The sequence below is a fragment of the Halichoerus grypus genome, chromosome 4, assembly GCF_964656455.1.
Source record: "Halichoerus grypus chromosome 4, mHalGry1.hap1.1, whole genome shotgun sequence".
Classification (NCBI taxonomy): domain Eukaryota; kingdom Metazoa; phylum Chordata; class Mammalia; order Carnivora; family Phocidae; genus Halichoerus; species Halichoerus grypus.
Genome location: NC_135715.1, coordinates 69038017 through 69065978, shown reverse-complemented (window position 1 = coordinate 69065978; position 27962 = coordinate 69038017). Strand labels below are relative to the sequence as shown.

The window sequence follows — 27962 nt, the reverse complement described above, 5'->3', positions numbered from 1 at the left end:
CTAGTTGCATAGATTAAGCTTGCTGAGGGACTCCACCTGGCAGCAAGTGTCGCTTCAGAAATGGACAGTGGCCCAGGATGCTCTCGATCTTAGAAGCAGCCCAAGTCAATGCAGTAAGAAAGATTCAAAAATGACAACCCATTAGGAAGGATCAGCTTTCTTAAACTTAGACGGACCTTTAAAAAAAAAGGAAAAGTCAAAATTGTTTGTCTCTCCAAAAAGACATCATTTTCTACTCCAAAAATAGTCAGGGTTAGGTTTGTGTACAAAATGCGTGTTTAGCCAGTAATAGATTAAAAAAAATATTTTTGTGAATTAGCATTTTTCTTTTTTCCCAATAAAATAATTTGTGAGCTGTAGCTTTTGTTCCAGTTATTAATTTGCCAGATTTTATAGCCTAACCAATGTAATTTTATTTAGCCCTATTGAAGTGCCATGTATTTCAGTATGACTCAGTTCCCGCCTAAACTTTCCCATGCAAACATCAAATATTAATCCAAAAATCCAAAATCATGTGCCCCTAAGTAATCAACAGGCACATCATTTGTTAAAACAAAGAATTTTCTATTTAGAATGCATAGGATCTTATTTGTACTTACTGTAAAATTTCTTTAAACATAAAATTGCAGAACTGCCCCAAATGAATCTGTATTACAGTTATTTACTGAATATATATTTATGTGTCTCTAATTTTGATACTGATGTAAAATCAGTCAGCTTGGTTATAACCTTCGTGTGACTATTCCCCATGTCGCCTTTCGCTCTCAGTGAATCAGTCCTTTTGCTATTTATGCCTTGTCTTTCCTCTGTCTCTGCGTTTCAGTCTATATCACTTCTCTAATTGAACCATCTGCCTGGCAGCCCCCCAGCAGAAATCCCCTGGAAATTACGTGAAACATACATACTTTCTCTGTGAAATTCAGTGTTTAGTGTCAGGGTATTCCTAGCAGGCAAGAAACCGCTTACAGTGTTTGCATATTTAGTTCTGTTATAAACACTTAAGGGCAAGGGGTCTATTTTATCCCTCTTTGGGTTCCCATTTTTTAACAAATATGTCTTGATGGTATAAATTATTATATCTTCTTACTTTCTGACTCCTCTTCTTGGCTGAATTTTTCAGTCCTCTCAGGATGACTGTAAGGATTTCTTCAGTGTAACAGTTTAAAATTTTTCTCTCCTCATATGTGTCTGCCTTTCTTCTCTTTCTTAAATCCACACCAATGCCACTCACTGCAGGAAGAACTCAGAGAGCAAGTGGGATCTGTGAAAAATGCCCATGATGTGGGAGCACAGCTGACCATAGGGAGCTCCTTCATGGCCTGCAAAGATAAAAGGGAAACAGCTCAAAAGAGGAATTTCACCTCCTACTGTTAGGAATTTTGTCTTTAAATTTCTTTAAGAAACTAGAACGAATGATTCGCAGCCTATTAGACCCAACGCTTCCATTTATTTATTTATTTATTTATTTATTTATTTATTTATTTATTTATTGAAAGCATCTTTATTTTTTTTTATTAGTTTCAGGAGTAGAATTTAGTGATTCATCAGTTGCATCTAACACCCAGTGCTCATCACATCACATGCCCTCCTTAATGCCCATCACCCAGTTACCCCATCCCCCCACCCACGTCCCCCTCCCGCAACCCTCAGTTTGTTTTCTAGAGTCAAGAGTCTCTCATGGTTTGCCTCCCTCTCTTTTCATCTTATTTTATTATTCCAACTCTCCCCTTTATAACAGATATTTTTTCACATCTCTTTTACTATCCTGAAATGAAATTCAAGGATAATACAACTCATCTATCCATATAGCTTTAAAAAAAAAATCTGTATTTATATGCCTACGTCTGTCTCTTACATCTGTAATGCAAAAGAGAAAGGTAAAGAAAGTAATCTGTGCTAAACTAGTCTGAGTGTCAACACTTCCAGTCCTCTGACTCTGTTGCATGGAGAGACAGACAGGCTGAACGAGTCAGATGTCCGCCTGTCATAGAGCCACCGTGAAGGCGCAGCCCCCCCAGGGAGACTGGCACAGGTGTGGGCCTCAGTGTTATGATTTTCCAAATTGATGACCAATTTTTGTACAAGCTCCAAACACAGCAAAGTACACTCTTTCCTCAACATACATAGTGGTTGCTTTCCTTGAAAATGTAGAAGATGATTAACCTATGCAAAAATAGTTTGTTAATACTTTGTTTGTAAGTACAACCATTAGATTCCAGACTAAGATCATTACAAATGAGTTTCCCGTCTATGAGGCTGTCAAGGGGAGCACTTGGCAGTCAGGTCGGACATGAGACAATTCATTGTGCAGGAGGGCTCCACACATTGCAGGACATTGAGCAGTCCTGCCTCTACCCACGTAATATCGGTAGGTCCTGCCCCATCACTGGTATAACCAAAAACATCTCCACAAATTTGGAAAATGCCCCCTAAAGGGCAGTATCACACCCACTAAGATCCACTGCTATCAAACATTAAGGATGTCTAGTAATAAATCAGATTCTATTTTATTAGTGAAATTATTATAGAAACCTGCATTATGCCACCATGATATTGAACAATCACCATGTGTGTTGCTCCTAGACTATAAGCTATTGAGGGTCAAGACCATATCTCATTGTATCCAGAGGGATCCACACAGTGTCAGGCAATTCACTGGTGCTCAGTACTGTCTGTTAAATGAATAAAGACTCATGAACATCTACCTTATTTTCAAAGGAACTGAACTTGCTTTCATTAAAAATACATACCACTTTTATCAAACTTCATTGTTACAATAACACTGCTAAGGTATTAAATGCTGGATTGTACAAACCTAGAAAATACTCAGTGATCTGGGCCTAGTTAGAGAAAGTTATCTTTCTTTATCTGTTGAATTTTTAAAACATAAAGTGCAAGAAAAGAGATGCTAGCAACATTTACATATTCTGTGCTGTTTTCCCTTTTTTAAAAAATGTACTCTTCCATTGTTATAAAATTATTGACAGCTTCTTGAGTACAATAGAGTGGAGAAAAACAATAAAGGCAGCCTATCCCCAAGGACATTATTGTCCATTTGGAGAGATGGGCTACACATCTAGAACCAATAATAATCAAAGCTAATAATCAAGTGTCGTGTGGAATAGGGATGTCATTACACACAGTAAGAGACCAGGACAGAGAAGACCATGAGTAGCCTGATAGCTCATAGAACGGGAGGGCTTGAGTACCATCTGAAGTGGTGGATAGAATTTGAACTGGTGAAGAAGACCACATTTTAGGCAAAAGGAGAATGTAGCAAAGGTTTGGTTAGGTGTGGGAGGGAGGCATCAGGGGAGTGGCCTTTACCCTAGACAGTGGTAGTGGTGATGGTGGGTAGAAGGAGAAATTTGCCTGTTGGGGAAAAATGTGAAGAAAGTTGGTTGACAGAGTAGGGACCAGACCGATTATTTAGTTTTGACCAGAATTACTCTAAAAGACCCAATGTTAGGGGCGCCTGGGTGGCTCAGTCGTTAAGCGTCTGCCTTCGGCTCAGGTCATGATCCCAGGGTCCTGGGATCGAGCCCCACATCGGGCTCCCTGCTCAGCCGGAAGCCTGCTTCTCCCTCTCCCCCTCCCCCTGCTTGTGTTCCTTCTCTCACTGTGTCTCTCTCTGTCAAATAAATAAATAAATAAAATCTTAAAAAAAAAAAAAGACCCAATGTTAACTGTATGTTACCTCTTGAAAAAATATTCCCCTTAGTGGTCAGATTTTGAGTGGAATGTTTAGTAGTTATGTTAAGTAAGTATCCAAAAGCAAGAATGAAAAAAGGGAAAATGTTAACTTTTGTTAATATTTCATTTTTTTACAGTTTATTTTTTTTAATTGCCTTCATTCAGTTAACTCACGTTTGAGTAGATTAGAACACAAAGTTAGAGGAAGGCTGTGTGCTGAGCTATGCCTGGGTTGGAATCAAAAGTCACTTACAGCTCTGCCACCTTAAGGCAATAACTTACCCCTGCTAAACCTCAGTTTTTCCATCTTTAAAATCTTCCCAATACCTCGTTCATAAACACACACACATACACGCACACACACACACACAGGTCTTTGGACTAAATGCCATAGCATGTAAAGTAGCCCATTATGTGGTACATAAAAGGTACTTCATAATTAATCTTATTAGATTAAAATATTTCACCCCTTTAAGTTTAGGTGCAATTTGTGTTCAATCATGGAACTACGTAAGTTCATAAAAACTACATCTCATCAGCCAGGCAAGTATTTACTGTCTGAGTGTCCTTGGATTCTCTAAACTTCTGTTTCTTCATCTATAAAATAGGGATAATATACCAAACTCATAGAGTTATTACAAGAATTAAGTAAGATGATGCATGAAAAGTGTTTTTAGCACAGTTGTGGGCACATAGCAATCTCCCAAAAAATACTATCATTAGTATAATCTATTAATATCATTATGATGCACTTTACATGCTATGTGCATATATTATCTCTATCTTTATTACAGTCCTAAGTGGTATGTATTTTTTTATTTCAGCTTTAATTGACATGCAAAATTGTAAGATAGTTAAATTGTGCGTTGTGGTTATTTATTTATGTATTTATTTATTTATCTATGTTCCTATTTTTATATGAGCCGGAGCCTGAAGAATGGGGAACTCAAATTACTTGCTCAGGGTCATCAATTGGCTAATTGTGGAGGTCGGACTGGGACACAGATGTTCCAATTCCAAATCTGGTACAATTTCCCCATCCTCGGGGCTTTGTAATGAGCCAGGATAACACTTTCCTTCAAACCCCACTTAAAAAATGATTCACAGAACAGTTTGTAAACCACTGGACAGAATAGCAAACATTTCTTGAGACCCCAGAGCCTCAAGTCATATTTTATAAGGTAGTCCTGCCTAGTACCAGCCGGGCTTTTCCAATGATGAAGATAGAGATGGAACAGAGAGCCCAGTTCTCAGCAGCTCCTTTATGTCATCAGTGCATCTCTCCCCATGCCATCATGCTGACGTTGGGGCTGTGGGAGTCAGGTGGGAAATTCGACTGGTAGGATCTATTCAACTCAGTACTAATCACTGCTACCTGGGATTGTAAACGGGTTCGACTTACCACTGTCTATTTCACAGCCTCGTTTTTCCATGTGGTTGCGAATCAGTGTTCAGCATTTCTTTGGTTCCATTTAGGGTGTTAATATTCTGTATGAAAATAAATATTTTGGAGGTACATAAACAAACATGAAAGCGTAGGTACTGCAAACCTAGACATACATCGGGTTGTAGAAGTTGCCATCTTGGGTCCGTATGTCGTATTGCTCTTGGCACCCGGCAGACTTTTAGCAAGTTGGAAATAAAGTTTATGGGAACAGGCAAATGTGAAACATTTGCCAAAATGAATTATGAAACAAATATCTTCTTGACTGAAAATTTTGTGCTTTTCAATTACCTGAACATCATGCGCTCTCACCTCAGTATTTCTGAGCTATGCGAAAGTCCTAAAATCTTGGCTTTAGGACTCAGATTCTTCAATGGAGTGAAAGTAGGAGAGTGTCCTGTCCTCCTACTCTTTTGTATTCAAGGACAGATCTATTTTTCAAAATCTCTGTAAGATCATCTGGTGATTTTTTTTTTTAACTGGATTGCTGTGATTGAAAGTAAACAGGCTCATCTGTTAGAGCAGAGTCTGTGCCAAAAGAACCTTTGGAACAACAGGAAAATTCATGAGATTCTTGTGAGTTTCACTCTGTCCTTTGAATGCTGGCTTCTTGAAAGATCTATGGGCAGCCACAGGCACAGCCAGAATACACCATCTGCCACTGCTCTTGGGAGGATAAGAAGAAGATGATAATTTTTAATATTATTAATTATTCTTCATTAGACATTTATTAAGATTCCACAGTCTTCTGCTGTTGGATCTCATGCTCTAAATTAAACAGATTTAAGAAACAGAAAGGTCTATCTACCTTTAGGGGCTGACTTTCAGAAAAAAAATTTATAGTAAACTATACTTAAAATTTGTGTTTTTATCTTGTACTGGGAGATACAATGGGTGGATAATGCCTTCAGGCTGAAGAATTGTAATATATAAGTTGTATGGTCCTGATACTTCGACTAGTGTCTGTATATGGAGACAGATGATTGAAGGTGGGCCTTTATTAAGAGGAGTACCTATATTTCATTCATCAGTAGTAGAATCAGATTAATGAAATTTCAACTTTGAAAAAGGACCCTGGAGTAGCCTGACCCTGTGTCCTCTGCAAGAAACTTCTCAGTAATATCCTTCTAGAGGGTGTGTCTGGCTTCTGTTTCAATGCCTTCAGTAACAGGAAACTCAGTACCTCCAGTGGAATTCATTCACTCAGCGTATTTATTGAGCACCTACTATGTGCCTGTCTTATTGGAGCTTACCTTTAGCCAGAGGAGTCAACCAGTAAACAATAAATTCAGTAAATAAGTAAATTATATATTGGAGTGCTCATTCATTCCATTTTTGGATGTCTCTTTTTGTCAGAAAGTTTTCCCTTGTGTTTTCTTCTATGTAATAATTGTTCAGGTATTTGAAGAAAGTGTTCCCTGCCCTCTTAATTCACCTCACTGTTAAATTATGCACTCTCAGTTGGTTAAGCAGTTACTGATAGGTATGAGTTTGCTAGGGCTGCCATAATAAAGTACCACAGACGGGGCAGGGTAAACAACAGACGTTAGCTCAGAGTTCTGAAGGCTAGAAGTCCAAGATCAAGGTGTGGATAAGGTTGGCTTCTTTAAAGCCTCTTGCCTTGGCTTGCAGATGGCTGTCTTCTGTGTCTTCACATCATGTTTTCTCTTTATGTGTCTGTGTCCTAGTCAGAACACCAGTCATATTTGATTAGGACACTAGTGACCCCATTTTAACTTAATTAGCTTAAAGACCCTACTCCAAATACAGTGGCATTCTGAGGTACTGGGGGTTAGGACTTCAACACAGGAATGGGGGGGCTGCATAATTCAGCCCATAACATATAACCTCTTAATTGGAACACTCAGAAGCAGGCAGGTGACCCCACAGGAAGAATCAGGTAGGTTGGTCACAACCCATGTTCTAGACATCTAGATTACCTCTGATAGCCCCCGCATTGTTACCTGGCATTGAACTTGCAGTCAAAGAAAAATGCCAAAGCTTTAAATGACTTGTTTTTAAGTCACATTTTCCTCCAACCTTCGTTCAGTTGTTCATTCAGTAAGTGTGTCCTGAGCGCCTGCTGGGTTGCGCTGCACACACACCAGGAATACAGCCAGGAAACCAGCAGACATTATCTCTACCTTCTCTGGGGCTTAAGTTATACCCATGCAGGCTTCAATAAACAAGTGAACAAACAGATACAGAATTATAAATTGACATGTGCTATGAAGTAAATGGACATATAAGAGAAGCACCCTACTTTTGGTAATCTTGGGAGGTGGCCAAAGTATAGAGTTTTGCATTTACCTGAAACAAAATATTACATGTTAGATTTGGCTCATATTCTACTCTCTAGTCATTCCCAGGAGACCGTCATTTATTATATATGTGCCCCCGTCCCCCGACTTCACTGTATTCTCCCATGTGATGGGTATGATACCTCTGGCTTCATCCAAATCATTAATCAAAACGTCTAAAAAATCAGAACGCTACTGTCATTGTCAGAGAAATAATAATAATATCCCTTAGCTAGACACAGCTAAAGGTCTAGTCATCATACACAAAGCAGGACTCTAATTAGAAATACTAACAAGAGTCAAGCTGCCCACTGCTAAGTTTTCTGTATCACTAGCCAGAGCCTTAAATGTTCCTCTGCTTATGCCACATTTATCACGAAAGGCCTTTCAAGGTGTCTGTCTGATGACTTTTGAAAGGTCAAATCCACTTAAAGAGTTTCACTTGCAATGTGGAAAAGTGAAATTACTTTCAATCTGACTAGAAAGAACACCAGTCACAAAACAGACTGTCTCCGTTTTCTAGTGCCACGGCTCAAAGGTGATGCCCATCAGCTTCTTCTAAATGAACCTGCCCTGTCCTTGCAGGCCCATTCCAGAAGCCTGAGGTGGCGTGGGTCCAAGCTCTCTGGTTCCCTCTCTTCTTACCTTAGGCATCCTTGGCTTTGCAAACACTTATGCACTTGCTGCCCAGGTCCACCTGCTTTCCCCCACAGTCCCAGTTCCTGTGTTTGTCCTGGGCCATCACTCCTGGCATTTTGGTAAAAGGCACCCCAGATCTCCTGGCTGTCAGCGCACCAAACTGGCTTTCTTTCTGGTCAGGGTAGGGAGAGTTCAATCAAATTCAGAGAATTGGAGATTGAGCAGTTCATCCAGCAGGCACATCAGCTTAGACCATCACAGGGCTACAAACCCCAAGGTGATGTCATCTTCACATCCATGGCAGCACACTGACAGCAGTAGAGAAAATGAAATCCTTCCAGAAACAGTCAAACCTGACCTTTAATTCATCATGGACCATAACTTGTCAAGGTTTATGAGCAGAGAGGGACTGCTGTGAGCATTTGTTGATGTAGATGTATTATTTGACGTGTTTGCTTGTCGATTTGGCACATTATATTCCACAATATACATAGAGTAAGCTAAATTGCAACAAAACTCATTCATCCATTTACTCATTCATTCAGGATTCCATGAGCCCCTATCTTGCTGCACCCAGCATTGTTCTGGGTACTAAGATTGGAGTAGGGAATAAAACAAACATAACCCTTGCCCTCCCAGATCTTACATGCTGGTGAGTTTGGGAGACACATTATGAGCATGTAAATATGTATTATTCAGAAAGTGAAGCATGCTTCAAATAAAGTAAAGCAAGAAAAGGAGGATACAGAGACAGGGGAATGAAATCTTACCTTGTGTATGATGCTCGGGGCAGATCTTTCTGATAGGCAGAGACCTGAAGAAAGAGAGGTAGTAAACCATGTGGACATCTTGGGAGATGAAGTTCCGGCAGAAGGAAGAGCGAGTACAAAGGCCCTGGGCTTGGTCTGTTCACGGAACAGCAAGGAGGCCTCTGTGGCTGGAGTGGAGCTAGTGCTTCTTCTTCATTGCTGGTGTTTGAAAAAGTATAACAGAAAATCAGATTGATTCTTCACTAGACTTGCTCCGTGTTGTTATTACTGCTGTTTTTGTTGTTAACTGAAAGTACATGAGAAAAGAGTCTTTTGATTCTCCGAAGTCTATGTTGTTCTTAACTGGCCGAGGAGTTAGTCCCGGGGTGTGTGTGTGTGTGTGTTATGTATATACACATATAGACATGTTTAATGAAATTAGGAGAGCAGCTGAGACATACATCTTTTTAAAAGATTTTATTTATTCATGTGAGAGAGAAACAGTGCGTGTGTGGGCACATAAGCGGGGAGGAGCAGAGGAAGAGGGAGAAGCAGGCTTCCCGCGGAGCAGGGAGCCCAATGTGGGGCTGGATCCCAGGACCCTGGGATCATGACCTGAGCCGAAGGCAGACATTTAACCAATTGAGCCACCCAGGCGCCCTGAGACATACATTCTTACACTGGAATGTGAGAGTGTGAGAGTTAGTCATCTACTTGATTTAAAAAACCCTTGCTAGTCTATTATGCAGTCTGTTATTAGCAATCAGTCCTACAGGTGCTATTATTTTCATCCTCCAAATAAAGCACAGGAGTTGAGTATGGGCTAGAGTAGTTTGAAATGTAAGAACTCTGATTCTTTCCAGGTTTCGTCACACCTGTGTTTACGGCAGAAACAATTCCATTGGTGGCAGACAGTTTAATAAGCAAAACCTGGCGTGAGCTTACTTCCTGAGGTCAGTCTTCTTTCTCAGCACAGTCAGCCTTATCTGAGCTCCTAGTAACCCATCTCTGGGCACTCTGCATCCTGAGAAATGTCGGGAATTTTTTTCAGTTACAAAGCAAACACTTCTCATGCTTCTAGGTGTTTCCATGTATCAGGTTCTGAGAGGCCACCTGTGACGGGGGCAGAGCGTGTGAAGGTGATGTTGTGCCGGGCAAGCCTGGCTCAGTTTGTTCAGCTGGAGTGCTTCCAACAGCCCAGTGGGGCTGTCTGCCAACATGCCCGTGACCTCAGAGAACGCCAGAACACTTGAGGTACAAGAAGAGCAAATGAATAAAGCTATAACTGCCTCAGGGTTAGACTGTGAAATGTCACCAGCATAACTTCAATTGGTCCTGAGAGGAAAGTTTGCAAATATAAGAACAGCAATTGGACTTACTCTTTGGCCATAACCATCTTATTTAAATGCTTCAATTTCTGCATATGTGAAATTCAAAGACATGGTAGACCTTCACGTGATATGAAGGTATATTCATTCATTGGTTCCTTCGTGGAAAAGAAGGTCACATTGAGTTGTGTGGTGCTCTTTCTGGACTGGAGCTGCTTCTCTGTGAATGATCAGCTAGGTAAGTGTTTTCAAGTAAAATTAAGTCTTGTCATTGACGGGTGTTTGCAGAGCATTCTAAGATTTCATGAGTCCCATTCTTCATCTGCCCTGTTGTTTCTAAGGGTTGAGCCTATGGCATTTAGGGAAAGTTTGTGGTAATGGCAGAAGATTTCGAAATTAATCTCTAAAATTTGTATCTGTCTGATTGGCTACTAATGAAAACAGGCTATTCTACACTGTCATGTGATTTTTTAGTCTTTGGTTTGTATCAAACAATACATTGTTCTCCTTTCTATTGTTTCTGTAGATTTCCATAGAAAATCACTTGATAGATGTACAGCAGAAGGATATATTTTATGCATTTAATGTAGTGAGGATGATGTTATTATATCTGTTACTTGTGGGCTCACCCACAAAAATAAACCTCAGCTAGTGTGTTGCAGAATCTGTTATGTCCCAGGCACCATGCTAGGTGCTGGTGATTCAGAGATGAGAGGCACGTCCTTCCATTGCCTTCAAGGAGCTCACAGTTTTAGTAGGAGGCAGACAAGTCACCTGAAAATGACATGACCTTGTAATGGGTGCTACTGGAGCCAGACGAGGAGCATTTTACTTTGCCTGGGGAAGTCTGTCAGAGCTTCTCAGGAGAGTGGGTGAGGGTTCCAGTGAGGAAAGTGGGAAGAACAAGCAGGATGCACAGTGCAGAGCATAACAGCATGGGGCTGCATGATGTTTGGGTGACTTGCAGACAGCTCCCTATGGCTGAAGTATGTGTTGCATGAAGTTGGAGAAGTAGGAAAGGATCTAGGATGACCACCAAAGGTTGAGCTCTGCCCCCAAAGCGATAGGAACTATTGAACAAGCCAGCAGCAGTATACAGAAGCGCGAGCCAATGAGAAAACTCCTGTATTGAGCCAGGCAAGGAATTACAAGTACGTGAATTAAGACAGTGGTGGCAGAATGAAGATGAGCAGACGGATTCAAGAAATAGTGAAGAGATCGAATTGGCAGGGCTTGCTGGGGCTTTACATGTGGGGGTGAAAAAGGGGATTCTCGGCTTTCTAACTTGAGTGAATTAGGAAATGGTGGTGCCGTTCAGGTGACAGAGTAGAAGCTGGAAGCTGAGAAGGGGCAGTGGTGAGTTCAGATTTAGCTGCGCTGGATTTTGGGTAACTGAGGGGCATCTGAAAGGTAAAGAGGTACATGTGGACGTGGACCTCAGCAAGATCTGAGGTATGGAAATTAGGAAACATCACACCGTAGCTGACGCTAAGGGTTAATTGAAATATCTTAGCAATATTTATATATGAGAAGAAGGGGCTCAATGTGGAAATCTGAGTTACTCTTACAATTTAAGGGAGGCAAAGAGGAGGAGCCTTTAAGGTGATGAGATCAAATAGTCACAGAGGTAGGAAGAGAACAGAGCAGGCTGATGTCGCAGAAGCCAAGTGAAGCCAAAGTGTCAAAAAAGTCAACTTGACCAACAGTGTCAAATGCTGCCAGGAGGCCATGTGACGTGAGGACCAGAAGGTTCCATGGGGTTTGGGCATTAGTAGTCACAACGCACTCATCCCAATGAGCAGGAATGGCAGTAAGTTGGAGAGTGAGTGGGATAGACACTCACTATAGAAGGGTAGACATCCCCCAGCCTAGATGACCAAGGGCAGCAAGGAATTTGCTGTCCCCTCTATCACTTTCAAATCAACAGGCTCTGCACAGCATTGTTTAAAGGATAAGGGTCAAAAATTTTACATGAAACTCAATCCTAGTCAGACACCTGCCTGGGATTTTCTAACATCTCCCATTATTCCTAAGTAGAAAAGAGTTTGGGTATCTTACTAGAGATGTTATGGCCTTGATGCAAGCAGTCTTCAGCACAAGAAAAACCCTGCTTTGAAAGGGATGGGTGTGAAATAGCTCCAATGAGAAGAATCTCCCTTAACATGCAAGCAGTAACAAGATCAGTGTCCTGGCTCTCTACCTTCACAGGTGTTGGTGGTACGCAAAAGGGCAATAGGTTCGGTCTACCTAGTTCTCCCACCAATGGAAACCTCAGGTGATTCCCTTGGAGCTTAGGCTTGACTTTTATAAGGAGTAAATTGGCTTGATGACTTCTAAGACCCACCCACCCTCCCAGGTCCTCTGGACTTTGAATCTGTCTTCAAAGCTTCTTTTTGTTCTCCCTTCCCCATACTTCCCATGCTTTGCCTCTCCTACACGTATAGCTTCTGCAGTTTCCAGATCCATGGTACACTGCTAAGAAAGAGCCCCCCTCTACACCTGACCTGGTCAGAGATGGTGTTAGGGAAACAAGAAATGAAACCCTGAGAACAGAGGGACTCTTCTTTGAGCTGACTTTCCCCTTGACTTTTTACTTCCCTTTGCTGTCAGCTTGCTCAACCTCATGCCTCTCTTGGCCCAAATGGGATTTGTTCAAACATATCTGAAAGCCGGAAAAATTATGAATAGCTTTGCATGGAGAAGGTTAAAGGCCTGAAGCAGCCAGGGTAAAGACATGAATGTGTTTGGGCTCCCTGCCATTGGTTAGAATATTCATTCATTCATTCATTTACCCAAATGGCTGTCCATTCAATAATTATAAGCTAAGTGCCTACTGTGTGCTGTGTTGATTGCATTTACCTAGTGTCCCAGGACTAAAGGAGTAAAATGGTGAACACAATAAACATATACTCTGCCCCAGTGGAAATGATGGTCCAAAGAGGGAGAAAAGCATGTTGAAAAAAAATTACACGATAAATGCATAACTACATGTGGTAAGTAAAGACAAGTAAAAGGAGCTATGAGAAGTTTTAACAGTGGGTCTGGAGTTAGACCAGGATATCAAGGGAAGGCTTCTCTGAAGGTGCGCTATGTGGACTGACGGAAGGGTAAGCAGGACTTAGCCAAGGCAAGAGAATGGAGAAGAGCCTGTGGCCAGTTAGAGCAGCCCTGCTCACCTTGAGCTGGAGGGGGGCAAGGTGGCTAGAAAATTGGGAGGAGGGGGAGGCAGGGCTGACCATACAAGACCTGGAGAACCAAGAAATTATGAGGTCATGAAAGCAAAGAGTTTCAAGAAGAAGGGTGTGGTTTTGCAGTATCCAGTGAGAAGAGATGCCATTTTAGTTAAGGACTAAGGAGTGCCCACTGGCTCACTGGGGGCTGTTGGTCACCTTAGCAGGAGTGTGGCCACAGGAGACAGACTGGACTGGATTGGACTGACGGGGAAATGGGAGGAGCTTGTGTGGAAAGGCAGCTGTCTTGAGACACTAGGGCGTGATTGAGAAGTCAGGAAGCTAAGGTAGAAACTGGAAGGAAATGTGCGATAAAAGGAAGGTTTGGTTTTGTTTATTGTTTGCTTTTCAGATGAGAGGTATTAAATGTTTTAATAAAGACAGTACCGATCTCAGGAAGAAAAAGGTTAAGATACAAGAGACGGAGGGAGTGAGGTCCCAGGCAAGGAGCGGAGATGGGGTTTCCTCCATTCTAACAGGGCAGGAAGGTGGTCTTAGGGATCTGGTGGCAGAAAAATGGGAGCATTCACATCAGCTGCCATCTATGAGGCAAAGTCTTCCCGGAGAATGGGATGGTGGAGGGAAGCGGGAAGGCTGTGGAGAGAAAAAGGCACCAAGAGCCCACTGCGGAGTGCGGGACCGCGCCTGCCTGAGACAACCTGGGGGCGTGGCCTGGCGCCGCATACCTGCTGGCAGGGTTTTCTTTTCTGCTCACCCCCTACCCCACTGATCCCATAGCATTCCCACAGGTATGTAAGAAGCGCATTTTCAGTTTCCCGGAGTTTTCCAATGCTAAACCACACCACCTGCTACAATTTCCTATAAATCCTGAATATTCGGACATGGCAGCAGTGCGTTTTGCTCTGGTAATTTTTCCTGCCTATTTTATCTTTAATTAATTCTGTGATCCTTCCCTCCATGTTCTTTCTTTTACCCTTTGAGTTGCTTGTACCCTTTGGCCTTCTAATATGAAAAACACATGACTTTGTGCCTGTCTTTTCTGGTGGTTTTTTGTAACTACATGACACACTTCAGTCTGCCTTTCATTTCATTTTTTACAGAACACATTATGAAGTTGGAATCTTCACATAAGCCCGTTTGCATGCAGGTGGTCAGTGTCTGTCTGTCTGTCTGTCCCTCTCCAGTCAGGCAACATTTGTGGCAATAACTAGAATGTCTGCTAGATCTCTCCTTTCTTTCTCTCTTCCCATCCTGTTATACACCTGGTACTCACCAGCAACCTGATGCTCTGGCCTCTGGGCTTTGTGTTCTGTTGTTTCTGCTGTGTGTTCTATGCTTGCATCCTCCAGATCTAGGTCTCTGTGCTCCGGACACCCACAGTCTTTGTTTCTTCCATTGACAGTCTGAAGTGGGGGAGCTCCTTTAGAGCTATAAGTCCTCTTGTTTGGGGTTCATAAGTCCATACTCTTAGAAATAAGGAAGGTTGAGGAAGGAAACTCACATTTGGTGCATTCTTTATGCTGTCTTGTATTCATCCTTATCCTGCTGTAGGGGCTGCTAATCGCAGTTTAAAGACAGATAAATGAATCCCAGAGAGAATTAAATATCTCAGGACCAGGACGGAAACCATCCTTCTTCACCGCTTAAAGCACAAAGTGGTTGGAGGTTATCACTGTGCATCATTTGGATGCTCATGAAGTAGCTACTGCGGTGAAGGGTGTGGGCCTTGACTTGCTTCAGATATTGAAGAGCTTCTGGCGTGAGGGGGGCTCTTTTGGCAACCGGGCGTCTCCAGTCCGTGAGTCCGGCCAGAGTCCTTCACCACTAGGTGGAGATGTAGTAGCACCACAGAGGAAGCCGACACCCTGCAAATGAAAAGTAGACCTAAGGACAAGCCTAGAGCTAGGGCACTCCAACTTTTTTTTTTTTTTTTTTTTTCCTTTTCAATAATTTATTGAAGTGACATCGACATCACATAAAATTAACCATTTCAAATACAGTGGCATTTCATACATTCGCAATGTTGTACGACCACCACCTCCATCTACTTCTAAGAACTTTCTCTCACTTCAAAGTAAAATCCCTAATCATTCACCAGATTCTTCCCATTCCCCTCTCTGTACCCGTGGCAACAGTCAATCTGCATTCTGTCACTAGGGATTTGCCTATTCTAGATATTTCTTACACACTGAATCATACAATATGCAACCTTTGATGGGCTGGCTCCTTTCACTTAGCGTAATGTTTTCAAGGTTTGTCGGTTAGCATAGATCAGTAAGTACTTCATTCTTTCCTCTGGCTGAATATTCCATTGGGGCTCTACCACAGTTTGTTTATCCATTCTTCCATCAATGGACATTTGGGCTTTTCCCACCTTTTGGCCACAGTGAATAGTGCTTCTATGAACATGGAAGTACATGTATTCGTTTGAGTCCCTGTTTTCAGTTCTTTAGGTTATATGCCAAGAGTGGAATTGTGGGGTCCGGTGGTAATTCTATGTTTAACTTTTTGAGAAACTGCCAAACTTTTCCATGTGGCTGAACCATTTTACATTCCCACCAGCAACGTACAACATTTCCAAACTTTTCTGAGCATGACTCACAATAAGTATATTTTACATCAGAACCCAGCATTCACATATGTGTATATATTTATGTTATATATGTATATATATATAACATAAGTTTTATGAAACCATGCTTACCCCTCTTACTATAGAGTGTGCTCTAAGGTGTTCCTTCCTGTTCTTTTGTACTAGAAAAATATGCTGGTTTTGATCCACCAAATGAGTTCCACACCTCAAAGCAAAGTGAAATCTTAAAAATTAACTTAGCTGTGAAGATCGGAGTACTATTTTAAGTGTATAGAATAATATAACCTATCTCCCTTCCATTTGGATAGTCGAAGAATTTAGGATATCATTCATCAACTTATCAATACATGTAAGTTTGGGGGAGGGGAGATTATTGAACCTGTGAGGATGACATTTTACATATTCTCCAAACATGGACAAATTAGATCACACACAAATGTGAGATACATTGTATGTACTTGTTACAGTGTGAGTATTTTTAATTAGCTGGGGTTCTACAGTTCAGCAACAAGTTATTTGGTGAGTATGGTACCTGTAGCCTCTGGGAAAAGCCTTGTGATACATGTTATCATGTATTGAACGCCCCAATTGAGTAGAGTAAGATCCTGAAGAGCACAGTGGGGATGACAGAAAAAGCAAGGGATATAAGAGAGAGAAAGAAATAGAATCAAGAGAAGCGGTGGGGGGAAGCATGAGAAGCTTCTCCAGTGTGTAGCAATTATTTATGACCATCTTCAAGAAGCACCCGAAACTGAGCTCTCCTAGAAGGAGTGGTGTGTGGGAGGAGTAGACTAGTGGTGAGAACATGTGCTCTCAAGCAGATCCACGGGTAGGATTGCGGGGATCCAAGGGCTAAGATGGGAAAAAATTACATTTTGCTTCTCATTAACTTCTAACTGAAATTTACCATTTTCAAGTACTAATATAGCAACAAAAATAATATTAGCAGCACCTTTAACTTCACTACCAATTGAAATCAGATTTTTTTTCATCATGTTACAGTTGCTTTAGGTAGATTTCAATATTGTTTATGTTTATTATTTTATTGAAAAATTATTATAATTATTGGGCTTACCTCTGGGTTATGTTCTTTAATGTGTATGTAAAGAAATGTGTATCTACAATACCACAGTTTTTGTGGTTTTTAAAATAATTTGATAACTATTTCAAAATAACTGGTTTCCATTGTAATCTCATGCATTTTGTCTTATTCATGTTCTGAGAAGGAGCCTATTGGTTTTGCCAGACTGCCATAAGAGTCCAAAAATAGTTAAGAACTTCCTAGACCTGCACTGTCCAATAAAGGACCCATTAGCCACATGTGGCTATTGAGCCCATGCAATGTGGCTCTCCAAATTGAAACGTGCTATAAAACAATACACCAGCTTTCAAATACTTAGTGCAAAAAAACAAAAAAAAAACCAAAAAGAATATTAAGTGTCCCACTAATAATTTTACATATATTACATGTTGAAATGATCATATTTGGGGTATATTAGGTTAAATAAAATATATTTACTCTCACCAGTTTTGTTATTATAAATGTACATACTAGAAAATTTTAAATTGCATATGTGGCTTCTGTTATATTTCTATTGGACGTGACTGGCCTAGCATCAGATCTGAGTTCCAATCTTGGCTCTATCATCTAGCCAGCCATTATCTTCATTATTGTTGTTATCATTACTCTGCCATGTCCTAGCTGTCGGGTCCCCATAACTTTCAATGTCCTCATCTGTACAAGTAGATATAAAGCCAAAGGAGAGAGTATCGCTATATTCATTCCAGATTTAGCCTTCTTGCTGATACATTTCTTACTATCAGAAATGTCCCAAAATCTTATCCAACAGTTCAAAAGAAGGTCCATATCCATGTCCCCTTTCCTTACTTTTCTGCTGCCCGTTGTTTTCATGAACATAAAATTTAAATTAGATATGTGGAAGTTATATATAAAGATGAGGATATAAGAATTTACAGACAGTAGATTTTTAAAAAAAAATTATAAAGAATAAGAAAAAAATTCTCTTGAAGAGCAAAGAAGATGGAAAATAAATCTTGAGGTAGGGTGGAGTAGTATGCAGTCTGCAGTTGCCACCCATCCTGTATTTATCCAGAGACCTAAGTGGCATTTGGATAAGGCGCAAGCAAACCACCAACACATTCCTGGAGTTTACAAATGGCCACTTAAATAGCAGGAGAACCCTGGTATGCCCCTAATCCAAAAGCTAAAGTCCACAATGGCTGGAAGGTGATGATGTGTTTCTGGAAGAGGGAAGAGCTGACAGGGGGCCTCCTGCCCTTTTGTGTGATCCTTAGCCTTCTGGAGCCCTGAGCACCCTAACATGGGCACTTTGTGGATACAAAGCCCTTCCATCTACAGGATCTCCTCTGAGATCCTGAGACAAGCTTCTGTAGCTAGCAGATGGTACAGTATCACCTGTCCCCTATAAATGAGAAGGGAATAGCTTGCCCACAGGAGTGGATCACTGAGGTCAGTACCTGGTGGAGTGAGGGCTTGACCCGAGCTTGGCTCTCTCCACAACTGACATGGTGGGGATTGGAATCCTGACCCTCCACCTCGCTTTCCCTGGGCTGCTCAAAGTGACCCCACCCACCCTGACGGTCTGCAAAGCTCATTATTCTTTCTCTGACTCCTTAGCTGAGTGGGGCAGTTGGAACTGCTCTCCCCATCAGCCTGTCAAGCTGCTCCCTCCCATCATTCAGACGGTTTCTAGCAGCTCCACCCTCCTACACAAAGCTCTGCCTGTCTGGTCGAAATAGGGTGGTGATTTCCCCACCCTTTCTAAAAACATGCCTGGCAAGCCTGTCTCTATCCTCCAGGATTTACTTGGGCCTTCAGAGTGACCTTTTCTCCCACATTGATCTGTGCTTGGGGGTGGAGAAGGCAATGCACGTGTTTCTCCACGTCACTGTTGTCGGACTCCTCTAAAGGCAGATCCGTGGACAGATGGTCACTGTGAAGGTTGAATCGGTGATGCTCAGTGAGGTAGACACTTCTTCTTAGAACATTCGTTTCACCTGAAGGGCTCTTCTATGTATCTGTAATTCCTTAGCTCAATTCTTCATCTCAGGGACAATGAGCTGCTTTTCAGCTATGGTGTATCCCTGGTTTCCAGGACTTGGCCAGTTGTAGACTGTGCATCGGTTTTCCTCTAAACCAGATGAAGCACTTTGATCCTGCCATATTACCTTCACAGAAGACAACTCGATCATTTTCACTTTGACTTATCTCTTTCTACTTCCCAATTATTTTTTGGTCCTGTGTCCACGGCTGCTCCTCATCAGCCATCGCGTGCTTTATATGGGATACAAAAGGATCCTAGATCCTGAAGATCCTAGCTTTATATGGGATACAAAAGGATCCTAGATTCTAAAGACCCTAGCTTTATCAGAACAGAATTGAGAAGGTGAATCTGTTGCCAAAAGATTCAAATAACATATGCCAAAGACTGCCATCAAATAATTTGTTACGCGGTGTTCTTTCCCCGTGCCGGGGCTCCTCCCAATACTATGGAAAATCAAAGGCTGGCCTGCCCTACGAGATGAGCCCGTCTGGTGATAAGAAGCAGCTTTCCCCATTTAGTAGAAAGTAACTTGTCCAAGGTCATCATATCAGGGTCAGAGTAAGGAACAGAAAAAAGAGTTTCTTGACTCCCAGTCAAGACTTTGTTGGTAGATAACTGCAAACATGTGATCACACCTAAAAGAGAAAAATGGTTAGTATGTGTAAAGTTTAAGTAGCAAAGATATAAAAAAACTAATCAAAATTTCCAATTTTTCCCAATTTCATTGACTCTAAAATTCTAGATTTCAATAACTATATACATTAAATGGTACCTTTGAGGAAAAGTTGATCTGCCTCTTATGACTTAAAATCTAATATTTACTTTTGTGTATGAAATTGGGAACATTAGTGGGAATATTAGTTCTAGCCCTAAAATTAGGTACTTAATTTTTAATCACTTAATAATGGAAATGTCTTGCCATAGCCAAAATACTTAAATGCAACTATGAGAATGCACCTTTTTTTTGTTTGTGTGTTAAATTATCATTTTTATAGGGAAAAACTATTTTCTTAGTTCTCCTTTCAAGGGCAAACAGTGTTTGGGAAGAGTGGTGATTAATATAATTGTTTTTTTAATCCTAAGTATTATCAATCTGTGCATTTTTGGTAAATAATGACATGCAAAGCAAATGCCATATTTTTATTTCTTCAGAAAGGACTTAATATTTTATAATCATGTATTAATTGTTGGCTCCTATTGCAGCTCATGATATTGGATCTGTTTGTATCTCAGTGTAAATAATTTCTCTGGTTGCTGGTGCTATTTGAAAATAGGGTAGTAGGGGCGCCTGGGTGGCTCAGTTGGTTAAGCGACTGCCTTCGGCTCAGGTCATGATCCTGGAGTCCCTGGATCGAGTTCCGCATCGGGCTCCCTGCTCGGCAGGGAGTCTGCTTCTGCCTCTGACCCTCCCCCCTCTCATGTGTTCTCTCTCATTCTCTCTCTCTCAAATAAATAAATAAAATCTTAAAAAAAAAAAAAAAAAGAAAATAGGGTAGTAAAGTTATCAGCCCCGTTGTGTGCTTCCACGATAAAAGGCAGCAGAAGAAACCCGTATTTTCTCTTCACATACAGTCTATAAATACAGTATTAACTACTCTGTGCCTTGCAGAAATTGAGATCAAATCTTTATATTTGTACGTAAAAAATATGTATGAACTACATCTCTTGGATTAGCTCGAGCTTAATATTCAAATAAGTAGGCACTACCTTGAGAGGTCAATGAGAAAGGTAGATATTGAGCCTCTACTAAGCTCACCAGAACCTCTACTTGGCTTTACCCTGGGCACTGAAAGTTGGAAGCACTAAAATATTAAATAATATTTTTTTGTATGTGCATAAGTTCAGGCTTTCTTTACTTTGGCAAAACTTTGGCCTTACCCTGGCAGCCAGTGGGGGGTAGAGATGGAAACCTCTGTGATGAGCAGAGTCTCTCTCTCTCTCTCTCTCTAGCCGCCCCCCCCCCCCGCCCCCTTTCCCTAACCTGACTTTAGAGTTAAGGGAGTATTTTGTGCTGCGTATTCGGAATTTGTTGCTAGCTCTAGATCTGCTACTTAACAGTTGTCATCTGGCTATGTGCTCATTTAATCCTCATAATAGCCCCGTGAGATAAACACTATTTTACAGATAAAGAAACTGAGGCTGGGAGGTGTTCAGTGGCCAAGCAACAGAGCTCCTATGCGGGAGAGCCAGGCCTTGGTTCTGGCATAATATAGTGTGTCCCTTCTAATTAATATCCATGGAGAATTTGCTCTGGAAGTCCCCATTCAAGAGCAAATATTGGGAACATTAGTGGGAAGTGTTGGGAGAGAGGCCCAATTTTCATTTCACCCATTATGAAGACACTGGGGGTAGAGACCAGAGTTAACAGACACCCGAGTCCCAGTTCATTCTAATGATGTGTCGGCACCACTTTTTGAGATGTGTCTTGCAGGGCCCAGCAGATGTGGCCCTTTGCTTGTGCGCATCCATACAGGTCCTCTGAAATACAGCCTAGCAGTGTCTCAACCTCAAGTGCTCGATTAATGTGAATTCCCCTACCCTACGCTAAACTTGTAACACACACCCTGGGTGACTATGGGCTTATGGAGGGGGACTTCCCCGCACAGGGCAGCAAGGGGGATGGATTTCAAGCTTGACCCTGCTCCCTGCAGCCATCGGATGCCTTTCACTGCTCAGATCCTTCATGGGCTTCCCATGAGCTAGACTGACATTCGATTCCTTTGTCAGGGCTCACAGTCCCTTATAAAACTCCTTGGCAGAGGAGGTGAGTGGAGAAGAAAAATGGGTTCTGCTGCTAATCTTTAATGAAAACCATTTTAAGAGATACAATTTTCCTTGTTTACGTCTGAATCTGGGCACAACAAGCTGTGCTTTAATGAGGTTCTGGGGCATTCAGAACATTTCAATGTATTTCAGTTCCTTTGGAAAAAAAAGTATTTGTACTGAATAGTAATGGAGTAAGGGTTTTCAAAATTTGCAGGATCTATTTTTGTGAAGATGTGTGCGTGTGGGTTGGATTTTTTAAGGGAATGATTATTGAGTTTTCTGTTTACAAGATGAACATGATGTGGCATCACTTCATATTTTTTTCTCTACTGTGTTTTTAGCACGAGATCGATCAGCCCAAAATTATGCACCTAAAATATATCAAAAAAGTTTTTGATTGATATTGATGCTTTCTTTTTCTCTAAAGGACCTCATCCTGCATAAAGAGAAACAAAGACTTCCACATAATTGTCACCATTGATCTCAGGTGATGCTTAATTTGACTTGGAACTGTTCTTATTAAGGAACAATAGGTAATTGTGGGAATAGGATATATTTAATGCTTTTTTTTTGGAATTTTAAACTGAGCAAAAATTGATAAAGCTGTTTTTTTCTTAGAATAAATGATTTTCCTTTGTTTCCTCAGGATGCTAGGAAAACATTTCTCTTCTGCTTAATACATTCTATGCATGAATGTACGTGTCACTCTGACAGTAATTACACGTGTGTGCCCACGTGCAGCCATCCACAGGGAAAGGGGGCGGATTCCAACCCTAACCCAATCAACTCAATCAGACTCTTTAAAACCATTACGAGAAGCCTCTTGATGTTGGCAAGCATCCAGATTGTTTGCCTAGCTTTGTTTTCACATTTTTTTGAACACCACATATTTTCGTCTCAAAAAAAATTGTCAGAAATGCTAGGAAAGAAAAACTCAATATGAATTAAAACACAAACCGGTTGCACTTCAGTTGTACATTTTTTTTCCACGGGCAACAGATAGTGGTAGGCATGCGGACACATCTGTTCATTTAGTGACTCCCTCTGTGTTTTTTGCATGAGAAGTTAAGTGTGTGCTAGGGGCTGTGGCAGATACACAACTGAGAGACACATGGCTCTTCTGGAGGGAGAGAATAGAGAGTAAGAACTCAGGCAGGATGGCTAAATGCCACAGATTGTAATATACAGTCCATGCACCCTTTACAACCTTCATCCCACCCTGCCACTCAGCGCTAGGCTGGGACACGGGTGACCAGTTGGCCTCTGCCTTCTTGAAATGCTCTGTTTTCTTGGAGTTCCTACTGCACCACCCCAGGCTACCACCAGTCCATTTGCTATATGGATCACAATTAGGCACCCCTTCCTGTGGATTGAGTATTGGGCAGATGTGTGGCACACACAGGGTGGACCCAGCCCATTTCCAAACCCTTTACAGCTTGGAGAGTAGAGTTCAGACAAGCTTGCCACCCTCACTTGCCCCACCCCTACCCCAGTCCGGCATCCTTATACAGACCACAACCTGTACAACAAATCAAATTGATATGAAAAATAACAGCATTCTTCTCTAGGTTCCTTCGGGGTGGGGCAAAGCCCAGGGAACAATTTTTTCCCCAGGCTAGAGCCCACCAGGAAGGCAGTAAGCAGTCCTGGACAACCAATGGGGCCTGAAGCACTCCTATTATGTAGTGATAACAAGGGTCTTAGCATCTCTTCCTGAATTTTGGATAAGAAGGTTGATAACCATGATTCTTGCCTTGCTTGTTATTGAAAGAAAGAAAGAAAGAAAGAAAGAAAGAAAGAAAGAAAGAAAGAAAGAAAGAAAGAAAAGAGTAAATGATTCCGTTCTAAAATTTGCTAGACTTAAATTTTGTCAGCTCTATGACCTTGACCTTATTCTATGCCTCTTTAAGCTTCCATTTTCTCATCTATGAAATGGGGCTATTAATAGTACTTCCTAGGTTGGGGGAAAGATTAAATATGATAAAATAGATATTTTTAAACACAGTATTAATGTTGAATAAATGTAGATGGTATTACTAATTATGATGTCTCAGGTTACTTTCTGACTTTTTTTTCCACTCTTGGACACCACTTCCTGACACCTTTCAGCTTTCCTGTATTACTGCTACTTTTCTCTGAGCCTCCAAAATCTATGCCTAATCCCTTGCTTAAAGAATCATTATATGGTCTCCTAAGATCATTAAGGAAAGGTCCCTCGTTCCTCTTAAATGACATCTGAAGTCTCATAACAAGCCAGGGACAAATTCAGATTTTATTTTGTATTTTAGGTCCCTCTGTCCAGGTGCCTGTTCAGACTACATTTTTTTTTTATAAGCGTCCCTGCCCCCGCCAGAGAGGAGACAAAAGGATAAATGTTTTATCCCAGCTTGCAGCAGGTGTCATTCTATTTGATTTGTAGGCCTTTCAACAAAACAAAAGGCCTTTTCTGTTCTTTTACAATATATGCTCTCTTTAAAGGTACTCAAATGAGAAAAAAAAGCACACATGAGCAAGATTTCAGGTTCTAACGGACAGAAACTGGGCTCTTAGTTACTGATTCGCTCTTTACAGGGAAAGTGAGATGCCATTAAAAACATTCTTTTCTCAGTAGCATTTAAAATTTTATGATCGTTTGCTCTTGAAATATATGAGTGGCATTCTCAGCCAATTAATATGTTTATAGTAGGATTGAAAACTTTGAAGAGCCAGCTAAAGATCCCTTTTATAAGGTGGACCAAGAGAATCTCTGTATGCTTGAGTAACAATATATAATAGCGTGCTTGCTTACTGCAGATGTTTGAAATGTCTCCAACTTGCTAGCCCCAAATTGTTACCATTGGGGTTCAAAAGTGATATACCTTCTAAGTCATACCTGTGGTACAAACATGTGCTTAACTTCCAAAGGTGTCCCTAAGGTTTCATCATAAATATCAATATCACTAAAGCTTAATTGTCTACTATATGCAAGACACTGTGCTGAGCACTTTATTCATAACGTCATCTAATCTCTCCAACAACTGAATGAGCTCGGCACCACTATTATCCCCATTTCCCAGGTGAGGAAACTGAGGCTTAGTGAGATTAATAGCTTGCCCCAGTTCTCCTAGCTAGTAAGGTCTGGAGCCAGGTAGGAATCTGGGGCCTGTCTTGAGAGACTTTGTGCTCATTAACTCCGAGGTGCCTTGCAGCCTCCCTGTTCATTCATTGCCATGTGGAGGCCTCAGAAAGGTGGGTATGGATATTAGTTTTTGTTTTCGGATGTGATCGCTGTTTTGAGGTAAAACCTTTGGGTCCTGTTTCACTTGGAATCCATACATTCAACGTACAGGTGACAAAACAGAATTAGCTTATCAACTCTCATATGCATGTAAATGAAAAAGAAGTCCAGGGCGCCTGGGTGGCTCAGTCAGGTGGGCGTCTGCCTTTGGCTCAGGTCATAATCCCAGGATCCTGGGATGGAGCCCCGTGTCGGGCTCCCTGTTTGGTGGGGAGCCTGCTTCTCCCTCTGTTTGCTGCTCATGTACTCTCTCCCTTTCTCTCTCTCTCAAATAAATAAAATCTTAAAAAAAGAGAGAGAGAGAGAGAAAAGTCCATCTGATAAGTGACTTCACGGGAATGAAGCTCTGTGAGTGGAGCTGGAAATCTTGGTAGCTCAGGGTTTGCCTTTTGTGTAAGTGTAAGGAGCTTGAAAAGCTTATAGTGATGGTGTCTTGGGGCATTTCAGGACATAGTACTGGTTCTCTGTAGTGCTAAATTTTTAAAAAATTCTTTGTCTTAAAAGTATATTGCACTCTTTCAATTTCTCAAAAGAACTGTTAGTCTAAAAAGTCCTATTTGTGTGTTTTGAGGGGAGTTGCCCAACATTTTTTATGTTCAATAATTATTAATATGGCTTTATTCATTCCTTTGGAAAATATTAATCAGAAATGTACTGGAAAGGGGAGAAGTATTCCGTGGTTTGCGGGACGGTTGGCCAAATCCCACCTACCGAAAGGCAGCCTGTCAAAATTAGAATGCTCTTATTTAATCCCCTAGTCAAGCTATATGATAACATGAAATACAGCTAACCGAAATCAGGACACCTGATAGCAAGATTTCATGAACTAAAAAGCCATTGTACAGCAAGGAATCTAATGCCTTTGCTTCTCATTTCTTTTAATACAAATAAATAAGCTTCCGTGGGCTCGGCGAACCTTAGAAATGATAGGTTTGAGAAACAGATCCGTTGTGGAGCCTGACATTTCTGTAAACAAGCCGACTGAGCATCCCCTTCGGACGCACACGTTTCGGGGTGGGGTGCCTCTCAAAACGGCAAGCCTGTCTGGAAGGGGGGGGAAGCACGAAGTGCAGCTTCCACTGTGCCCGTGAAAGAAGGGGAAGAAAAAGCCCAGCTTTCCTACTGCAACAAGGCTGACAGATGGGGCTTTAAAAAAACACGTCACTGCAACCAGATCCAGGGGTGCCGCTTTGCCTGCTGCAGCGCGATGCAGTTGTGCATATCTCAGGGACAGACACAAGGGGAAGTAGCAGCCAGTGCTCACGCGGGCTGCTCCCGGGAAGCATTTCTGAAGAGCGAGGAGCCACAGAAGCCGGGAAATTCCTGCTCCTCCGCCTCCGCCGGCTGAGTCCGGGGCTGAGTGGCGGCTCAGGTTAAGCCCGTGGGCAGGGGCAGGGGCAGGGGGCGGCGCTCCCAGCCCATCGCTCAGCCCTGCGGAGAGCTGTGTGGGCTGAGCTGTCTGCACCGTGTCAGGGAGGCCAGCCAAGAAACCGTCCCTCCCAGGGGAAAACGGATCACAGTTCAGGTGGGGACTTCCTCGGTAGCGTACCTGGCTGGAGCAGAGCGTGTGGGCGGCCGGCAGCGCGCCGCTCTGGTTATGGCAGCCCAGAAATGAAAGCAGCGGCCGCCGCCGCCGCCTCTGAGGGCTGCGGGCAGATCAGCACCCAGCAAATAAGAAGCAAGTCCTGGACCCCGACGAGGAGGAGGAGGAGGAGGAGGAGCGGCCGAGCATCTCTCTCCCGCTCCTCGGTGTCCTTTAAATGAGGACTCCCTGCCCGTGCCGGAGGTAGATCCGCAGAGCCTTCCTCTCCGCCGCTGACCCCCCGCTTACATCACTAACCTGTGACAGGCACATCTCCACGCCCGGTACCTGCTCCTCCCGCGGCTCCCAGTCCAGTCCCGGGAGCCTCTTTGTATAACCGCCGACATGGCCAGCCAGCAGGATTCCGGCTTCTTTGAGATCAGTATCAAATATTTACTGAAATCCTGGAGTAATAGTGAGTAATAGAAAATAACCTTGTTTGTTTGTTTGTTTGTTTGTTTGCTGGATGTTGCCTAAGGTCCGAGAAATCAAATCTCAACTGGAGGTATAAGCCTGTGAGCCAAGGAAGTTTTTTTTTTTTTTTCTCTTTTCGGTTCGGTCTGCTGTGAAAATCAAAATGTCAGAGACTGAAGTAGCTTTCCTGAAGTGCAAAGGCTGCAGTGGAATCACAGTAGATTTTGTGTGATTAAATTTTCAAGGGAGATGGCCCTTCAGACTTGGGCAGAGCGCAGGATGGGGCATTCTAGGCTGCATTTTCTGCTTTAATGTTTATTTGATCAGGCTTTATCTAAGTATTTTGTGAAGTGTGGTTTAATCGAAGGGGTGTGGCAGGATTTCAGAGTACTTCGTAATTGTTTTATTAGGGTGTTGTCTGGAGGAAAAAAAAAGTACTTAATAGTCCAAAATCTAAGACTCATCTCTTTTGTATATAGAGGCATTTGCAGGTTTATTTCTCTCTCCCTTGTCCGTGTGGATGGTGTTCAGAATGCTATTTAATATTTGGATTTGTAAAAATCCTGATGTGTTATAGTCCAAACCAACAACATGCTTTGCTGAAATATAAACAAAGTAAGGTTCTGACCCTGATCATTTATTAGGATATCAGAATGTTATGGCTTCTGAAGTTCCATTACTGACCTACTTAAAGATTTTAGCAATAACATATTTCCAGAAGACAACCTCTAAGGCATCATGGATCTGCAATCAAATTAAAACGAGGCCTTCAGGTGATCAGTGATGCCTTGTGTCTTCTGAACAGTTTAAAAACAAAGTCTTCTCTATTTCTCCAACAGCCTTTGTGCTTGCTCTGGATAAAAGACCGGCAGGTATTACAGATCCTTAATTGTTTGAAAT

General features: G+C 41.9%; 1 protein-coding gene and 1 long non-coding RNA gene across 15 annotated transcripts in view; one reads left to right on the top strand and one right to left on the bottom strand.

Annotated features, from left to right (window-relative positions):
• FRY (FRY microtubule binding protein) overlaps positions 1–27962 on the top strand; it is a 425755-nt gene that overhangs the window by 147169 nt on the left and 250624 nt on the right. For 2 of the 14 annotated variants that reach the window (XM_036070513.2, XM_078070489.1), the window contains exon 1: positions 26282–27063. The exons of 11 other annotated variants lie outside the window; for them this stretch is intronic. In XM_036070513.2, the coding sequence (XP_035926406.1) occupies positions 26994–27063 (70 nt within the window). In that variant the 5' untranslated portion in view covers positions 26282–26993. Of the gene's footprint in view, positions 1–26280; positions 27064–27962 lie in introns of those variants that run through there. One more of the 14 variants, XM_078070486.1, reaches the window with a different exon arrangement.
• On the bottom strand, positions 668–26733 carry LOC118521770 (uncharacterized). The gene is made up of 5 exons (XR_004910293.2): positions 26616–26733; positions 14618–15209; positions 8847–9044; positions 5096–5181; positions 668–1319 (listed from the first exon to the last, which is right to left on the bottom strand). It is a non-coding gene; the product is annotated as an uncharacterized LOC118521770 (long non-coding RNA).